Genomic DNA, 20,534 nt, shown 5'->3' with positions numbered 1-20,534 from the left:
TGCAATATTGACCTTCCGCAGTCTCTCTGCGTGCTCGCGTTATTTTAACAATCGGGATAGGTTGCCGCTTGCTTCCACTAATAATTTATTTATGGTTCACGGAATAATTAAACACAGAATAATATATTAAATACAGAGAATCGCAACATCGAAAGTTTTCTTCCTACATTCGTTGCACTTTTTTCAGTTGACATGGGATTGATTAGGTTAGAGATTGATTAGATTAGGTTGGTTTAGGAAGGATTGGGCTGCTGTGCTTTCAACGGATTCTCCAAATACAAGACAGATGTTAAAAATTAAATAATGTGGCATATAAGATTTTAGATATGGCGTATAAAAGAGACTGACCTAAAGGTGATAAAATGTACGACGGTTTTCTTCCGCGCGAAAACATCCAATTTCTTTTTCGACGAGAACGCTAAGCACGATTTTAATTTTGAAGGACCGCTGGAGAGAGCCGCGCGGTATTTTTTTCGCTGCTGTATAATTTTTCTAATTGACACGTTAAATAAACACGACGGGTAATTAAGTCCGCGAGCGGGGGGCGCCAATAAAAAAGAAGCCGCCGCGAAATAAACACATAAACTCGCAATTACCTCTCGCGCCGCAGGAACAAGTTCAGGACTCGTGGACGCGTGGGATTTAAATGCGGGTATTTATTACCGGCTGGTTAAATTCCCAGTATTTACCGGGAATTAAGAGATACGCGAGCCGCACGGCCATATATTTCCCACTTGTCGCCACACGTGTACGCGCGTGTTCCAGTACCGTTAGCCCTTGCAATTCCGAGTTTTTCGACATCTTGAAAAAGCGTTATCACATGCGGAAGGGCCGAGGTTTTTATTATTCAATCTCATGCGTGGATCGACTCGCAAATTAATAACAGCGTTCCCTTTGACCTCCTTTGACTTCCTTTGACGTGACTTTTGCGATCGCACGTTTTAGGAGATCTTTGCTCGCATCATGTTTGAATAAATACTTAAGTAGATACTGCACATAACTTCTTTGTGATATTTCCGTCCCACGTATTGCGATATTGTCGGTATCTGTTCGCGCATTTAAGATGTCAGTGCCTATCCTTTGACTTACAAATATATATCGTGTCAACCGTCATCATAGTCTCACTGGGGTGTTGTATTACGATAGTACAGCATTCTAAACTACCTGGTTTACACCGGCAACACTTGTACTGATGCATTTAATGAATTTGCAGCACGTATGAGAGGCGTAACTAATTGTATATCTCAAAGGCACGGTCAGTAGGAAACAAATAAAACATAGTAAAAAGTGGGCGCATTAGAAACAACCTCAATTATTTACTGAATCTTCGGCGAACTCGAGGTTCCGTTAAACTATCTAACGCTCAATGGAAATCAGCCGAGCAGTCGGCGTGTTAAGAAAGTCTATAAAGCCCCTAGAACTGCGCGGCGACCCTTCCGATCGTCACTTCCCAGCCAAGTAACCAGTCAGCCAACCAGACCCTCAGCCTCTTGATGCCGGTTATACGCGGCCAAGGATCGCACGCGAAGGTATTAATATATAATTAACCGGCCTGGTTGTAGATCGTATCAGAAAACCTCCTTATCGGGCGGCCGATACGCCAGCTACCCGTATTATGCGAAGACCCTTTACGTGGCTTGTAGCTCGTTCGACGGCCTCCTCTTTCCTTCGACCACCTTCTCTCCTCGTCCTTTTCTTCGTGTTTGCGTCTTGCCGTGCCGCTCGCATCGTCGCGGTACGTTTCTCGATTATGTTGCGGACTCGTCGGCCGGAGAGCCACATTGTGTCGGGTATCGGTGATCCGGTTTGTGGTTTGTGGTCCTGTGAACCGTGAGCATTCAAGAACGTAAATATCTAAAGGATCTGGACGATCCGCGGGGACGCGACGAGGGATCAAAGCGGGCGCGATCTGCGAGAACAGTAATCCTGGACGCTAATCCCGCAGCCGTTGACGCGGGTGAAAATGGAGAAGTACCAAGTATGTCGTCGGACGTCATTCACTGTAATTTACCTGCACGCTTATTATATTTGATCACGCGCGTAATTAAATACGCGTTACATAACAGTAGTGGCAACCCGGAGCTCGTTTCTATCGGTCAGTCCTTTTTGGATTCGCCCCCGGGTACTATCTCGTCTTAATTAGGTCCCCGCTCCGGTCATCGCGTAATCAAGGCGATCATTTGCATAAATTTGCAAAGCGAACTTAATATCTCAGATTCGCTGGAGTATTAACGCGCGGATAATCACGTGGTACTGTAATCAGGTGAGGAGTCCACGCGAAACTTAAGGTAAATCCAAAAGATACGATGTCTTATTCTATAAAAAGTTGGTTAAAAAATTAGAAAGCCGAGGTTATTGGTTCAATTTTATCACTTGTTTGCTTTAAAGTTGGCCGTTTGTTGAGGAAAGCATAACTTTGATTTCTATAAGGTTTATTACAAGAATTATTACAAAGAAACAAAGTTTTTCAAATTTTTTGGATTAGACCCGACCAAATATTCTCACTTCTTGCAGCGAATTTTTAAACTATACTTTATTTTCCATTACGTTTTTATCTGCATTATATTTACCTTAATTTCTCTCGCTCGCACGCCAATTCCGTGAATCCAGCGGGGATTTCCGCGAGTAACTTCTAGCCATCTCGGAACTTTTTGAGTCTCGAGACTGTCGAATCCCGAGGTCCGTTAGCGTGGAACTGCGCTTGTACTGAGAAACGAGTTTCTTAGTTTGATAAACGCGCAGTTATATCGACTGACCGAGATATAATTTCGCCTAATTAATTCCGCCTGCAATGATCACATTGCGCAATCACTGCGAGTCCGACGAACCTTCCGCGGATATAAACGAGCTTTAATATCTTGACTCTCTCCAAACATTAATATAAACGTAATTGCAACGTCCCTTAATGAACCGAGCGCACTGTGTGTGTTAAATCATCAATCGCCTTCCAGGCGAATTCGAGCGACTTTGCCTTCGTTACAGCGAAGATGAGTGACTGCGCAACGCTCAGTATTAGTGGTATCAGTATCCGTGTACCGTGGCATTGTATAAATTATCCAGGTACTCGAGCATATGGTACCAAGTGTCAAGCCGCGATTAGTGCCATGCACTAATGATCAATGTACAATATCAAATACCGAGTATTGTGATCGCACAGTGTATACAATATTAAATAATTAGTGTATATAGAATTAGATACTGAATAGGGTGATTAGTGGATATAGTAGCAAGTGCTGAAATTAATGTATATAATATCTTTAGAAAATAAGACAAAATCAATTGATACGAAATCAGTTGCTTCAAAAATTAATAACAGATGGCAAACAAGTATAGTATAGATATTTATATCTATTTAGGTATAGATATAAGTATTTAGTATAGGTCTGGTATAGCGTGCTATTTTCTGCAATTTTTATCTGGGGGTTATAATCACAAAATTGAGTACCGAGCAAATATTCGGGTATTGAGCTGACCCAATTACGTTGACGCCACTACTCAGCACTACAACCCCTTATAAAGTGATTCTTGACCAGAGCAGTATGCAAACCTGGAGTATTATGACTCTGCCTTTCCGAAGATACTTCTCCGCATGTTTCGTGTATTTGGTGGATCTTCATTTCGCGCCTTACAAGCTAGATATGATCTTAGTAGTTGTTCTTGGAGCAAGTCAAAACCTCCTTCCCCTATCGTCGTCTCGGCGAGTAGGGGAAGGGTGCTCGGAGGGGAATGTAACCGGGCGTCAGGAGGATTGATGGCGTCTAGATGCAAATGCAGTCAGTCTGGCACGCAAGCAACGTATCCACCTACCGACGCCTTATGCCAGTTAACGCCTTACAGCTTAATAATCTTGTTCTCTCTCCTTCTCCCTTCTCTCTCTTTCTTCGCTGATCGTGTCCTTTATCACACTCTCTCGCGCGCCGAACTAAATTACTTTATTAACCCCCTTTTCCCGGGATCATTCTTCCAACCCTCCCGACTTGGGAGAACTAAAACGACCAATTGGTGATCTAATCGATTCTCCAGTTTGTTAAACAACTTACAACACTGACCTTATATTAATATATTTTAAATGATCAAATATTCGACCAGCAATTTACAACAAAAGAGATATATTTACAAACTGATCGTACTCAACGTCTTCACTTGACTAGTATTTTCCGCGAATTCAACATTTGCTGTTTCTGATCTTCCGTTCTCAAAGACTAACTAACGTGCAAACGTTCCTCACATCTAGGAACACTCTCCAAACTTTTAGGCTTCACGAGATTGTATGTTATTTCAGCGCGATTTCAGGGGAAACAAATGTCAAATTGCTTGTAAGTGGGATATGTATATACCACTTGATGTTTTGGAGGATAAGGTAGGGAGTTTGACTGACCCAAAATATGAGACACCTGGACAGCGTCGGTGCTCATCTGGAAGCTGGTATCGCTTGCCACGTAGGAGATGGCGGTCTCCAGGGTGCCAGGATGTCGTTCCTAACGCTAATGACGTCGTTGACTCTCACTTAACAAGAGACTACCCTCTAAATGGGGGCTTGCGTCCTGGAAGCGGTCCGGCGACGCTCACCAAGCCGGTGATTACGAAACTCGAATTCACTTCTGAATTGCATTCGTCGTGTAAATGCCGTGTACAAAAGCCACTTTATAACGCTCGCATTAAACAACTGTGATGAAAGAGTCAGCAACATTCTTGCTGAAAGTTTCTTCAACCAGCAACCGGCGAAGCGTTGAAATCAATCATAATATACAATAAATGGAAAATAACGATCGTTGAATGTATTGGTAGAAGGTCACATTTGTCTTAGCGTTACAATTAGTGCAAATAATTCTGTTTGCAGAATTAACAGTGCGATTTACTTGCATTATACCACAGTCAGGTTGAAAGACGTTGCAGTCGCATGTTTTTAGCCTTGCAACACCATACGATTCCATACTACGCACGCGAATCGCCGGCTGCTCGCGCGGCGACAAGGCCACAATGGCACATAATACGCGAAAGTGTTCGCCGGGACGACCCGGGTGTAATTTCAATTTAATTGCACGTTATTTCGGGCGTGCATACGCATACGCGTGTAAGGTAAGGAAAGGCGAGGCCTTATTAAACGCCTTCGGGCTGCACGCCATCCCGCACTTTGCTTCCACGCTGACGAGTTGCTCGTCTCGCCTCGCCTGGCCTGTGAAGTTCCTGCGAGGTCGAGAAGGATCGAGGAAGACTGAGGAAGATCGGCTGGCTGCCGGTCTGCTTGGGAAATCACACCGTAGATCTCGCTCTTCTCACGGCGTTTAGATTTGGCGATGGTCAAGTAATTAATTTCGTTAATTTCAGAATTTCAGAATTTCGTTACTGCTTTGAATATCTGGATTCTTTTATTGCTGATCGATTTTAAATTCACAGATATCAATTTAATGGTACGAATCGTATGAAACTCTCTACATATACGCAAATAGTTACAACAGAATAAATAGATAGAAATATTTTGATAAAATTCTAGTAATGTGACCAAGATATAAAAATACGTAAGAATTTTTATATTAGTATTTTAATGTCTGCTGAGAGACTTATTATTTCTTACGTGCAAATAAGCTCAAGTTCCTTCTTATTATTTTCTCTTGCGCCCTAGCTATTTATTTTTCTCTTGAATAATGTAATTTATTAAACAATTATCCTCTTGTTCGAAGCTTGGGTAGTAACTGGGATCTACTATCGCATACGAAGAATTTGACTGAAGATTCGTGTCGTGCGTGATACTCAGTAGACTATTATCTTCAAATCGCGAAATTCGTGGTATTACGAGCCACATGGACAAGATTGAGATTGTTTCGCGAAAGTCGGTCGATATCCACATTATTCGTCATTCTCAATTTGCGCACTGTATTTTTCGTTTACATTTAAAATACATTTTGCTAAGTGTTATCGAATACAAATTCGAATTATATGCCGAGTTCTGGAATTCATCCTATTCTCATTCTCACATAGGACCATCTTTTCATCATGAAAAGATGTATAAACTCATGTCATAGCTCTTCGGTCTTTGTTTCGATTACATTTTCAGAAAAGAGTTAATTCCCTTCACGCTTGATGAAGGACCAGTCCTGTAGCACATACACACATTCCTTCTCTTCTCTCTTCTGTTCCGTGCACTTGCCTCGCTCGTTTTCCCGGCGAGTAAGACGTCTGCATAAAGGAGAATGGCCACGAATGGTCGCGTGCGTCGTTAGAGGCCAGTAACGTATCATCATGCGATTACACCATGCTAAAAACGTGCCACGTCGATGCGTATTAAACGCATACAGCTGCGAGCGGTCGCACACATCGACGTAAAATCGTCCATAAAAACGTCTCGTTCTCCGGTAATTGATTGCGGCTTCGACAGTGTGGAATTTCGCACGGGGCCATTGCCGATCACGCCAGATGACGATGCTCTTTGTCTTTGATCGTGCTGCTAACCGTGCGAGAAGGAAATTTGTCAATTTCAATCCTGACTCAAAAGAACCAATCCATCAAATGACGTCATACGTTAACCATATGAAAGGAAACAGCTTTTTGGAATGCTAAATTTGACAAGGATTAAGAATTTAATGATTAATGTCTTTTTAAATCTTCGAGTAGCAATGTCAATACTTGAGAACTTGCAGTATCAATACAATATTTAAGTACTTGCAGGATCAATGCAGGTACCTGAGTACTTAAACGCCACCTGGGTACTCGAGACTTTCAGGTATTTTTCAGGTAGCTTATTATTGAGTAAATTATCCCAGTATTCGTACTTGAATACTGACATGTCAGTATTCGTGACATGATTATAGCGCATCTTGGAGAAGAGAATATTCAAAAATCATTTTTTTTCTTTAAGCTGCTGGAAAATCCTCTTGAAGGAGGATCCCATAGTGCGCGTTTCAATTTGAAACATTAGCTTAATTACACGTGGTATAAATCGCTGGCGTGGTAAGTCGTTAAACGCCTTATTAGCTTCTCAGCCGGGTATTAAAGATGCATTTTAAAAAGTATCAAGATCGCGACACTGAAAGTAAAAGAACGGCTAGACCGCGACGCAATCAGAGTGGAACGCCCGAGAAAACGACCGCTAATTGGATCATTATCATTGAAATCGCAGACAAGAATCATGTTTGAGGAAATGTATGTCATTTATGAAATGGCGGTCAGAGGCCGAACCTGTTGTTAGAGTATTTATTACGATTAATAATGAAAGACTAACATACGAGGCACACGTATCAAGTACGTACCAAGTGGGTTAGAATAAACGAATATTTAATGAAGAATTGCTTTTGCCTCTTATGCGTTGCTGAAAAAACCACGTTATACTGTTACAGTGCTTCCTTATTACCTTAGTTTCGAATTTATTATATATTGCAAAAACAAGAAGACGCGGTAAACGGCACGTGAAATATCTCATTATTATGTATTGCAACACGTGAGAGATAGTTCATAGTTTGAGCTTTTATATAAGGAAATAAAAAACAAGAATTTTAGACCTTTTAAATTAACTAATATATATGAAGGGTACAATTATCTTATTTTTAGATTGCTTTTATCATCAAATTACCAACACAAAAAGGTTAAAAGATCTAAAAATATCCCTGCTCAAAAGTCTACGGGTTTGTCATTATAATTCCCATGTACTGTGTTTGATATAAACGTACATTGTAACCTTTCATTTAATCGTGACCTTCGCGTTATTCGGTTTTTCATCGCACAGCGAGTGTTGCAAACCGACCTCGGCGAGATCTGTGAGTAATCCGCACAGTTTCTTATAATATTCACACGATTCGGTTGAGATGTATTTACATGGTTGCACACACACACACACTTGGAGCCAACCGCCGTCTCGGCTAGCTAGGCGCAGGGGTTATTATCAGGCGCACCTATCAAACTTGATAGATGATAGCGAGCGGCGCGCTAAATAATTTATGAGGGAACGAGTTAAACAATTTTCACGTCCGGTTTGATCGCGGATCCGTCGTCTTAATCTATTTTCGTTGCATTCGCCTCGCAGCGGAATTGCGTTTCCTCCTAACGAGGGAAGCGGCTGTCTCCCGGCGTAACGCACTTGGTGCATAATGAACCTGACATGATTATAATGAGTCGACTAATTTCGTGATATGACTGCGACACGCTTCAACTCCGTCACAGAATCTCTCTATCAGGTTTCATCCTTTTTACAAACGTGTAATACGATACGTTAAGAGGCTCCTGTAACTAAAAATTCTATTTAATGGTTTTGCTAGAGAAATTAAAACATCTGACGTTGGATATATTGTTATGAATAAATCATAAATTGTGTGGCATAAGTTAATGTAATTTGTGTGGCATAAGTTAATGTAATTTATATTGTATAAATGATCGATTTGAACCTTAGTGAAACACTGAATTGGAATAGAATAAATAAATCTATTAGTATGATATGAATATCTCATCTGAAAGTTGGAATGTTAGTGAAATTAAAATGCAAACAGAAAATTATCTAACAACTTGTTTCATTATTCGGCATAATTAATTTCAATCTCACAATATCCATATATTCAGTGCATAAATACTTTAATTGCAAAAATCATCCGCCATACTTTCATTGTGTATGCTCAGAATTATTAATTACCGCCACTTATTCGATTATGAAATTTGGCATAAGTGAGTGCGGCGGATCGGCCGGCATTGACACGATAAAGGTATTATCGCTCGCGACAATCCTTCAACCTGCCACTGCGGCAAGAGAGCGCTTATTACGGATTATAGATTATCAATAATGAGCGAGACGCGGAGCGAACGAGACGGCCCGCGGATAAATAGCATCTAATTACGCTGATTAATACCCATCCCGCGATTTTTCACTGCCCTTGGCCATTTGAACGACGATCTCGAGCCGATCCGCAAACAGTGCCTACCTGCCATCGGTAAATCTTAATTGACTGGTTCTTTGAAAACTGATCTAAATAATCCACACCATAAAATTGCGAATAATCTCTCGTCTCTTTTCTTAATTCTCTCTTAATTCTTCTTGTCTTCTGCTTTATAATATTTCTAACTTGATAGTATGACAAATGTAATGATATGTTTCTCGCTTCGCGAGACATAATTTTCACAGAGAAGCAATCTACTGGTATTCATAGTGGATCATTTTATTGATGCAATTTTTATACGTTCATGATCTTGTCAACTCGTTGAAGTATTAAATTTTTACCTTTAATTTACAATTCTAAACATCTTTCTTGATTTTCTGCTTACGTCATGATCGCAAACTTAGCATTCAGATGTAAAACAGTTTTATCTTCAAAATTTAATACAATTAACTCTTATATTCATGTAAGTATAATTCAGGGACAATAATCTGTTATATATTCTCTAGGAAAGAGAGAGAAAGAGAAAGAGAGAGAGAGAGAGAGAGAGAGAGAGAGAGAAAGAGGTGTTATTTCTAAAATAAATACTTCCTTTATGTAATGACATAGAATGAAAGTTTAACTAAAATTTTCCAGTGTAAAGCATAGAAAATTCATAATCAAAATTATCAACAGATCACGTAGTCAGAAATCATGCGATGAAGCGTAAATGTTTTATCAGTATGACGCAACGCTTTGCGCTGAAGTCACCGACGGCAGGTTCGCGTGAAGTTTCCCGCGGCCGGCTAAATCTTATTTGTTAATAATGCGGCGTCATAGATTTTCAGCGCTTAGATATGAATTCTGAAGTCGTACAAAGGAATCTATATCACTGACGTAGGTATAATCAATATATTGGAACGCTGGCTTCCCCACGAAGAGCAAAGTCGCGGCGGGCGCGACCGAAGACTTCCATCTAAGCTTGTTTCGCGCGATCGAGATAACCCGGGGGTTCCAGTATTACCCGGTCAATCATAATTCCCGATCTTTTATTCAATTCCAGCCATTAGCATGCATATGCGCACGGCGAAGCGATCGAGGATCCGCCGATCCCCGCCGGAGATACCGTCGGGGATAGCGGATTGTCCTCGTAAAATCACTGAAATTCCATGTTTATTCAATATGTCGGGACGCCCTGCCGGCTCGATGCGCGTCTTATCTCGCGCGCGTTCAGATAAGATGGGAAACGATTTTCGGTACGAGACTTTCGCCACGAATCACGCGCGGTTATTGCTCTTCGGACGTCAGCCCGAGCCGACGCCATTTTAATCAATACCGGGGAGATTTTGCGCAATATTGGCGGCATGGGCTCAAAATCTCTCCTCCTACGGTGCTGAACAATCAGACAACAATGTCATTCGGATGAAATTTTACACTGCTTTTCATTGATCTTGTCACGACACTTTTGAATTTTTACGCGACTTGAAGCAAGCCTTTTCACAATCGTTGTGTCAATTGTGAATATATTTAAGTGTCAACATAATTTTTTCGCCGTATTAGATTACGTGTTTAAAGCCACTTTATAAAGGTTCAATTCACTCGACGCTCGATGAAATGTTTACCTTGCGCCACGGTTACAAATGGCGCAAAATTAAGATAAATTCGCGATCGTCCGCCATCGACGCCGGCCTCCATTTTCGTGCCGCACGAACATAATAATTCCCGTCGAAAGTATACAGTACTTAATTCGATATCGATATCGATCACGCGCGAGATAGGCCGCCGTAAATTATAACGTTTCGTCGCCCCGGATGCAACAATTCTCGGATCGAACGCCAAGCTTGGAAAAAATGAAGGAAATTGTTGGTCACATAATAATAACTTTTGTCAATAATTAACGGCAATAAATAACGATAAAGTTATCTTTAAGGAATGTACAAAATAAACGTTGAGAATTGAGAATTTTCAGAATGCTAAAGGAGACGGAAGTGTAGGGAGAGCTCAAAATTGAACTTCTGACAGAATTAACTGAATGACTGAAATAACTGAAAAATTAAAAATTTAGATCAATTGAAATCTACGAGAAGTATTCCCGGGGATTTTCTGTTTTAATTCGATTCCGGCAAAAGTTATTTCCAAGAACGGCTTGGGAATTTCAAGTTGAGTTTGGTGAAATCAGGCCTAAGTTTGAGTTGGAAATCATGTTGTCAGATTATGTCTAACAATGATTATTGCTGCCATAATCTCTCCGTTACTCGCGTCACGCTCCGCTTGACACTACAACGAATAAAAGAAGCGATCGGACTTGTAAAGCGCGCGCGTGCGCGCGAACTCATCGATTTACATCGGCAAAGTGGCGAGCACGAAAGCGAGCGCCAGTGCAGCTGCTCGATCGGAGGAAAAGATTGAAGAGGAATGCACACTTTACTACATGGTTAACTTCATTATCGGAACGCGCGCGTCGGCCGTTACGACAACGGACCGCGTTATTGCTCCGCGGTTAACGTAACTATTGTATTTGTTTTCGTTGCGAGACATGCACTTATGTGCGAACCCGCCGCGCAGCAACAATAGCGAGCGCCGATTAAGTAATTGCGGGTGTGCGCGTCGCTATGTCGCCGTTACCATTTACTCGAATACTTGCCTCTTCCGTTATTGGGTGTGTTAGAGCTGAAGATCTTAGATCCCGGTAACGTCGAACCCTATGATCTTTGAAACTCTCAGGGCGATTCGTGAATGTCTTGATCTTCACGCTTGCGAAGTCTTACAGTATTATATCTTTGAGTCTTCGCTGCCTGAGACTTATAGTTTTCTCGAATTTTCAAGTCTGAGAATAGTAACGCTGAAGCTTCTCATCGCTCTCTCTCTGACAATTTTAATCCTATGCTCTACAAATTTCAAATCTTCTCTACTTTGTGTACTGTTTCTTGAGGTTGAAATACATTTGAGCTTTAGATTGTTCTTATCTTTAAAATTCTGTCTTTTTTCAAGACTTTTTTCTGATAACTTCATGATGTTTTTCGGGTATTTGTGAATTTCTTTTTATATCTGACATACTTGAGGTCGCAATGTAGACATCAAGACAAACTTTGCAATTTTAGATATTTAATTTCATACTGTAACAAATCTTATGTATTTTGCCGTATTTTTACGTATTTTTTTCTGAATATGTCTTTTCTTTTATTTCAGGTTGCGACGGAGAGTCGGACGAGGGTGGCAACAAGAGGCGAAGGAGCAGAACCAACTTCAATAGTTGGCAGTTGGAAGAATTGGAGCGGGCCTTCCTGTCGAGTCATTATCCTGACGTCTTTATGCGAGAAGCTCTGGCTGTGAGGCTCGAATTAAAAGAGAGCCGCGTGGCGGTGAGTTACTTCTTCTATTGTCATTTATTTCCACGATATAATACACTCACGCTAAACGTAGTCGAAACCGTATACATTCACTGAATGGCAGATAACAGAAGTCAAAATAAGAGTGATGACGTGAATAGCCTTTGAGCCCACAAAGCAGTGCAGTCGCGAACGAATAACAACACAGGAAGCAAATTAAAAACCTAACTTTACTCTTCAGTTATTCATTGCATCTTAAATCGTAGCCATTATTTTAATTACCAAGATATTTAATATATCTAAAATTTTACAATGTTGTGCAAAAATGACATATTCTATTCAGCATCTGTTAAGTAAAACATGGAGTTTATTTTTTTCCTTCTATTTCTTTTTTTTCATTATAACAAGCTAGTAAGAAACTAGGGTCATAATCTGAAATAATCAGTGTGTTATAATTCGGAAAGAATCTACACAAACTTAGGATCTGAACTAGAGATCCAACTGTTTTTTTACTATTATTACTACAAGTCTTCGTCCAAACTTGAAGTTTACTAAAAAAAGTTTGTAACATCGAAAAAGATACAGTTTTTAAGATACTTTGTATAAGCGCTGTGTGACTTTTTCGCTAGTAAGAGCCACAGTTCGCAGAAAAGAAGACAAGAAGTGAAACATTAGGTCGAACCGTTTGCGGAATGTAACGGGAGTACGATGCGAAAGGAGATAAAAGCGAAGGGGGTAGATGAAATGCAAAATGGGGAGGCCCGCCGACATAGAAGAAGGGAACTAGTCGCGCTGTTTGCGGGGTCTAACGCGCGTGTCTAAGCAGATAAATATAAATATCCGCTTGAAGGACCTAAGGGTGGCCGTATGTCCGACCGGCCGTGAAATTGAGGGTCTGCCCTTCGCGGTCCTGTCGAAGGATTCAGCTGGATTACGTTCCTAGAACGTAGGCGTGAGCTGTCGGAATACCGGAAGTGGGCTGGCTACGTGGAACAGATTTAATACCTGTTTTATGGAGCCTTAATGACGGATGTCCATATCCTTGTGATAGATGCTTCCGAAGGGTCTACTTGAAGCTTCAATTTATGAAGCTATTTATGAAATTATACTGTATTAAATATTCCATATCGTATTGTGAGTTCGTTTCTATACAAAATTAATTACTTTGATTCATGATCACTTAACTATAGTGATTGGTTTGAATAATGCAATCACGATGAAGGGATCAATCATAATTTTCATGATGGACAGCGTTATGCATTAGTGATGAAAAAATTTATATATCAACAATTATATTTTTTTCAGAAAATCAGATTCTGAGAATATTTATCGAGCTGTATTAATGAGCGAATGAAACAAACGCAAAAGCGTTCAAGTAATCTTTGCAAAAACGTCATTGAGGAACAATAGCGCGCTATCGGCGACGGTGTTATTTAAATGAACGGCCGTCGAACAGATAAATCTGTGTCGATTTTGCACCCTCGGACGGATCTCGAAGGTAACGGAGCAGATGGACTAACTACCCCCTCGAGACGGAGCGAGGGGGCAAAGGTCCGAGGCCGGAACCAACCCTCGATGTCTGTCGGCTTCGAAAACTCAATCCCGAGTCACTTTAAATTCGTGCCTATCGTCTTGGCGATCTTTGATAGTCGCCATTGCAGAATAAATTCGCATAATATGTCGTAGAAACGGGCCAAATACAAGGCGCGCGGAATCGAAAATGGTATCTCAATACGTTAATAAAATAATTTAAAAAATGCGTTAATGAAAGAGCAACAAACTATGATACATAAGCACTCATAGATAACAACGCTAATTATTTGAACAATAGTGTCTTCTGTTAGTGCCACAATAATGTTAAATAATATTTGGTAAATAAAGTCATATCAGTATTAATCATATATATATGTGTATGTTGAAAATGATATTTTTCATAAATTGGTCTGTTGGTAATCGTACGTAATTTTCATTGGCAAAACTGCATGTCAGATATTCCGCTTATGTATTAAATTATTGAACTTTGCAATTCTGTGCATTTTGTAATTGACGTTCTGTTCCGCGCTTATTGTATTAATAAAATTTAGTTTGGTCAAATGAAATCGTCTCGTTTAAATTCTGACGCGCTGAAGACCTAATTCCAATAGCATCGATTATATTCGCGAGAGCGTCTTACATTCGGACGCGAGTCAACAATATCGATCGGTCGTCGGTTTATCTGGCACTGCTACGTTATTTCAAAGAGATGCCCGCAGAAATACCATACGCTCACGAGGGTTATCGTACGTGGTGATCGATGTTATCTAATCTGAGAGCTATTCCCTGTCGCGGGGATGTCCCTTCGAAAAGACGCACCGGCTGTGTGACATCGTGTCACATTGTGTCACCACTCGGCCGGGTTATCGCCTCCGCCATCTCGCTTGTCTCTCTGCTCAGCAGAATCTGATCTCTCGTCCGAGTTCCGAGGGGACCGAGGACCCGCAGACCCACAAATCCCGAGTGTCAGAATTTTCAGGCATGCCTAGGTGCAATTACACGCCAATTTCGCTTCTTGCTCGCGCTGCTGCGCGCATGTGCGCTTCCGGTTACGCATTATCATGCGAGGCACTCGAACGAGCCATGCTCGGTCATAAATAAGACCGCGAACGACGCGTTTTGATTTATCGCGATTGAGAAAGTCCTCTCTCTCTCTCTCTCTCTCTCTCTCTCTCTCTCTCTCTCTCTCTCTCGCATGCGCGTGACATCGCCATTATCCGGACACAATTTGCATTCGACAAACTCAGAGTATCTATTGCATCGATAAAACGGCAAACTTGTAAGATGTCGGGCCGATCGTAGCCATTAAGCGTGACGCAATTATTCCGCGGCCTTATTGCGATCCTTATTGTTCGTATTTGCCTCATGGCAAGGCTAAATCTACGCAAAATTGACGTTATTTTTCAAGTAGAATATAATAGGGAGTAAATTACGTTATTCCGTTATAGTTATACATATGACTCACAATTTAGAGCGCATGAGAGCGACTCTTCTCCTTATTTTGCGCAAGATACGACTGTACCAATGATCACTGCAGGCATGAGAAAATAATGAGGCAAAAAATTAATTGCAGCACGAAACAGTTTAATCAAACAAGTAAGCATTCTCCCCTTATCGGCGCAACAAAAGACATCGTTTATTAATTGGCGGAAATGTAATTACACTAGAATGCATTATCTCCCCGACAGCATTCGTATGGCGATTACGGTTATCGACTGGACGTCACCTCGTCGAGTTTTTGCCGCTATAAAGATAGACTTTATGCATGTTAATCTAGTCGGTTCGCTTACATTGTAAGCCTGCACCTTCTCGACGCGCTTGTACGCCTGTCTGCACCAGAAGAAAAACAGTTATTTAGTTGATCGAGAACACGACCGGCTCTCATGCGTAATCAGACGAAACAGCTTGTTAAGCACTATCGGGGCCGCCGATAATTCCTGACGAATAGCCACGTTAATGCTCAACTCACACATTTCCCACGCGTTACGTTGGTGTAACACGTTACAGCTGTGCCGGCTTCTGAGCCGCGGGATGCCCCGGTGAGCTTTGAGGATAAGGTTACGTAGTGCGGGGAGAAGTCAGTGTGGCTCCTCGGTGTGACCGAAAAAGTTGGAGAATTAAATAACGTAGCTGCGCGACGGATTCTAATCGAAGCCGTCGAAGTAATCGAATTAATTATGACCGCGCGAAGTTTAATCGCGAGTAACGGAGATTCGCGCATAACGGCAGGAAGGTTAGCACTTTGAACTCATTCCGGAGCTCCGTAAAGTACCCCGAAGTCGAAGAAAGTCGTAAAGCTACGCGACGCAAGAAAGGTGTTTCAGGGAGCCGAGGGGATCTATTGATCTTCGGCTCGCGTGAGCTCAGCGCCGCTCGACGGTCGAGCCGTACAACTAATGTCTTCATCTCTCCCTCTAGCCACCTCTTCCAACTCTCCCCCTTCCATTTCTCCCCCGTCCCTATCACCCCTACTTCCTCAAACACCCCTGCTACCCTCGGTCGCGCCGTGGCCCACGCTAGCCCTAAATCGTGGTTCATGCCACGAGCGTTCACGCGAGCAAAGGGTTGCCGTCCTCGATGAATCAGGACACCCGTGAGGGTCGTTGGTCCTTCGTCCCGAGACAGGAATCTTCCTGTAATTTCGGAACTTAATGTATCCGCCCTTCGTGTCGCTTCCGATAGCACCGCGCGCGAAAGCAGTGTTGTGTGATTTAAGTCGCTCGCAATTTTGCGCTGTTCGAGAAGGTGAGAGAGTACGGGGGAATTTTTGAAATTTACGTGACACGAGACATGATACAAAGCGGCTCTTGCTGTCAACGTCGACTAACTGATAGTTTAAATTAGACTTTTTTGTCCTAAAAAAGGCAGAAGACGAATTAAATTGCGAGAAAAATTGACATTGATGAGAAATATACTTCGCTTTTGTAAAAAAAAGTCATTAGATTTCTAGGGCAAAACAACTCAGCGACTAACATCGTAATATTGATCGTAATCTTCTTCGCGGTTATTTAATTCCTCTTTAATTTTTAACTGTTATTGTTCCAGGTGTGGTTCCAAAACCGAAGGGCAAAATGGCGAAAGAAGGAACACACGAAGAAGGGTCCCGGGAGGCCGGCGCATAATGCTCACCCACAAAGTTGCAGTGGAGAACCTATCCCACCTGAAGAACTGAGACGGAAAGAACGCGAAAGGCGACAGAAAAAGTTGCTCAAAGCTCTCGAGAGACAGCAGCGGAAGCTAGCTGCTAAAGTAAGTTGCATTTATATTTGCAGATATCTCTCTATATCTGCAGATATCTATAGATCTATAAGGAAAACTCCTTATCTACAGACTATTATAAAGATTTATAGATATCCTTACGACGTTTTTATGCTGAAGAAATATTCTTATACTGATTGCGTTAGATCATGGGGGATTCCCAATTCTGTGTACATTTATAATCCGTGACAGATTGACAAACGAAATTCTGTAAATCTAACTTAAAGTTAATAATATGACTTAAAGCATTGGTTTGGATTGTTTAAGATTATATTAGATTAGGTTGAACCAAGCTGGAACGCGTTAGCTTCACCTACTGCAGTTACATATATTAACATAAATTAACACTCATCAACATTCATTAACATCAGTAGCCATATGTAGGGGCATTAGATATTTCCCCCTTGTATCCTTTCGTTTCCCTCTAATTTCAGGGCATAACAGTGGACTTGTCGACGCTGCGTGCCGAGTGGGAGTCTCGTAGCGAGGCAGCGTCGGGGCGAGGCGGTTCCGCGAGCGGTCCCCTGAGCAACTCCTTTGGTCAATTAGGTCTAAACAACGAGAGCAACATTTCTGCTTCCGGCAACGATGCTAACGAGGAGATCGACGTGGTAGGCGGACTGGACTCCTGCAGCGAAAGCGGAAGTGAACGGGTAGATTCCGCGGCCGACGGGTCTGTGGACGGTGAATGTTACCCGACGGTAAACAGCAACGCCATCGAGTCCGGCGAGAGCCGAAAGAACCCACAAAATTCCACGATCGAACACCTGAACCACCAACCTGGTATTCACCATTGGGGCTTGAGCTTACTAGAGCGACGACGCGAACTGGTGGCTGTTGGCACGGGTCGTCAGCAGGCCGGCAACGGAGGCAGAAATCTGATCAGGCAAGCCACCAGCGAAGAGGAAGTCCAAAGCGGTAGCATCGACCTCTCGGTGAAGGGCAGGGAGGAGAGAAAGAGGCTGAACCCGTTTTCTATCGAAAGTCTGCTGGGGAATAATCGAACTAGCGGAGCGTCGGAGCGCAGGCCAGCGACGCCGACGACGCCAACGTCGCCGATGTCGTCGGTCTGCACGTCGCCCTCTACAACGTAGTGAACAGGCGAAGGGGGAGACGCCGAAGTGAGCCAGTTTAAAGAGACGCGGTTGGCGATGGTGAAGTGCGATTAGTTGGGGTTCTCCTCTTCGGGATACCAGTGAACGGTGAAGTGATCATCAGATCAACAAAGACTGAAAGGTGTGAAGCGGTTCTTTCGATTCTCCTGGTCGGAAAATGAAAACAAAAGAAGAACTAGCCATAGTAATGCTCCTATTCCCATTTCAATCAGGATCCCAATTCTGACTGAAGACAACAGATTCGTGGATATCCTTGCATACTTGTAGACACTCTTTTACGCCCTTCGATGGGATGCGTCTAGATCTTTGGTATCCTGACGTCTTTGGAGAATCTCTGTACGAGCTCGAGAGACTCGAGAGAGACCAAAGAATGGGAAACACGTAGGTAGGTTGAATTTTAGAGAGATCCGAGAATCCGCAAGTCGCGGAGCTAAATCGCAACTACGTAACTCGAGAAGGCTCTTTGAGTCCAGTCGAATTCGGGAGTCCAGAAATCACACGTCATCAACTTGGATCGAGAAGGCATATATCAATTCGACATATCGAATGCATGCGTGACCGTCGTAGATCGAGTGAGTTTGATTTCATCCATTGTGTCTCCTTTCAAAGAAGAAAATGGAAAAATGTGCAATAAACGCGGATGCACTCGTCGGATAGGCGAGTCGTCCATTTTCGAGGTAAGAGAGAACGAGAGCGAGAGCGAGAGAGAGAGAGAGAGAGAGAGAGAGAGAGAGAGAGAGAAAGGAAAAGACAAAAGAATGAGTGCATATGTATGTATTTAATGTAAATAGTGGGAAGGAGGTTCTGTTTTATTTAATTTGAGTAGTTGATACCCCAGTGTTCGTCGATCGCGGATATTATTTAAAGCAATAGAGCAGGGGTTCTCAACTCTTTACACTCGCGGGCAATTGAATCAGAAGAAATTACTAGAAACTTGCACGTTGGCATAATTTAAACTCTCACAGGGAAGATAATGACAGGCTGAATTGGGTAACATTTTTTCCAGCAAACTGTTTGTGGTAGTGTAATACTAAAAACAACGTCAACTAGGTCGAGCCGCAAAAGTGTGAACGCGAAAGCTTTGAGGACCTCTGCGATAGGATTTTGCCTGACTGTATATACACATAAAAATCCTACGCGAGCGTGAGTACGGTGCGGTACAAAAATTTGCTCTCCCCACCCCCCGCAAGCAAGATAGATCTATGAGCTTGGTTTATGGTTAGGGGTGATTAAGAGTTGCCATACGATGATCCGGGATATGCGAAAACAGTACCTATCATATATCCATTAAAAATATATTAATTTATTCTCCAAACTACGCTGGTGTTCAGTCATTGGAACCTCTCGTATGCCGTCTTGTCCCTCTTCCTTTCTATCGACTTTTTAAAAAATCAGTAATAGGTAACGATAAGTCTACTGAAACAACACGTATAGTAAGTATATTTTAGTGTATTTAATACTTAGTGTAAAATCAAAATCACTAGCTCACACAATCAACTGCCAAACTTTATCAGATCTTTGTGCTAATCGCTGTTGTATTTAATATATTAAAAATTAGAATGTTGCAAGAAAGCACAATATGTTAGACAGAAATCAATTCCAAGTTGATTTCAAAAAATGGTCTCGAGGAAATGATCGAATTTTAACGAAGAAGTCACCTAAAAGTGATGTATCGCGGATGATATCTTCGTCGCTTGATTCGCGAGAAAAAAGGCACGAATTGGGTTTTCAATCACACAGATACAATTTATGCAAATCCACGTGGACGCGATTTATGCTCACCGCAAGTCGGGACGCTCTCGCTGAAAGCCAAGAGCCAAGCTTTCGTTCATTTAACGTCGATGGGAGGGGAAGGGGACTGGAAGAATAATAACGATGTACGACAATGCACGGCCGCTGTTGGCGTCGCGTGGCGAACAATGAGTCGCGCATAAATCATAGGCACCGGCGTAACATCGCGTCCACTGTTATATTGCAGTTGCAACGCTATTTATATACAGCACCGTTAAAAATATCGCGCCGGCTGATTTCTAAACTCTATTCTGATGGATCCTGTGACTTTTATATAGCGGAACTCTGATATTATACAATCGGATTTCGTAACTGTAATTACAGTACAGTTATGTGATAATATGAAATATTAAATTGACGATAAAACGAAAACACGCATTCCTACATGGATTAATTTCTTGTTGTTAAACACGATAGTCGTCTGATAATTTCCCTATCAGTTATTTTAATTTTGCATTTACATTAAGTTCTAATACAAGTAGTTACTGAGTTTAAGCGCAAGTAAAGCGGACACATACGCGGGCGAAACGTCTGAAATATTTCGACTGAACCTGCTCGAACATCATCGAACAGACATATTCTACATGTCTTAACTATGTCCCCAATGAACTCTTTTATTTATCTCCTTCAATTGTAGGGAAGAGATCAGAGAAATACATGTTCATTAAATAAGC

At 42.0% G+C, this 20,534-nt stretch overlaps 1 protein-coding gene across 1 annotated transcript in view; it reads left to right on the top strand.

Annotated features, from left to right (window-relative positions):
- Nucleotides 1-19,387, top strand: part of LOC116843302 (homeobox protein unc-4-like) — a 31,014-nt gene extending 11,627 nt beyond the window's left edge. The window contains exons 2-4 of the mRNA XM_032813632.1: nt 12,024-12,196; nt 16,742-16,945; nt 17,389-19,387. Coding sequence (XP_032669523.1) covers nt 12,024-12,196; nt 16,742-16,945; nt 17,389-18,048 — 1,037 coding nt within the window. The 3' untranslated portion in view covers nt 18,049-19,387. The remainder of the gene's footprint in view (nt 1-12,023; nt 12,197-16,741; nt 16,946-17,388) is intronic.
- The last annotated feature ends 1,147 nt before the right edge of the window (nt 19,388-20,534 follow it).

The sequence above is a fragment of the Odontomachus brunneus genome, unplaced genomic scaffold, assembly GCF_010583005.1.
Source record: "Odontomachus brunneus isolate Ranch 3 - 2012 unplaced genomic scaffold, Obru_v1 Obru_scaffold_031, whole genome shotgun sequence".
Taxonomy (NCBI): Eukaryota; Metazoa; Arthropoda; class Insecta; order Hymenoptera; family Formicidae; genus Odontomachus; species Odontomachus brunneus.
Note: the sequence above shows the minus strand (reverse complement) of the source record. Positions and strands in the feature narration are given on the sequence as shown.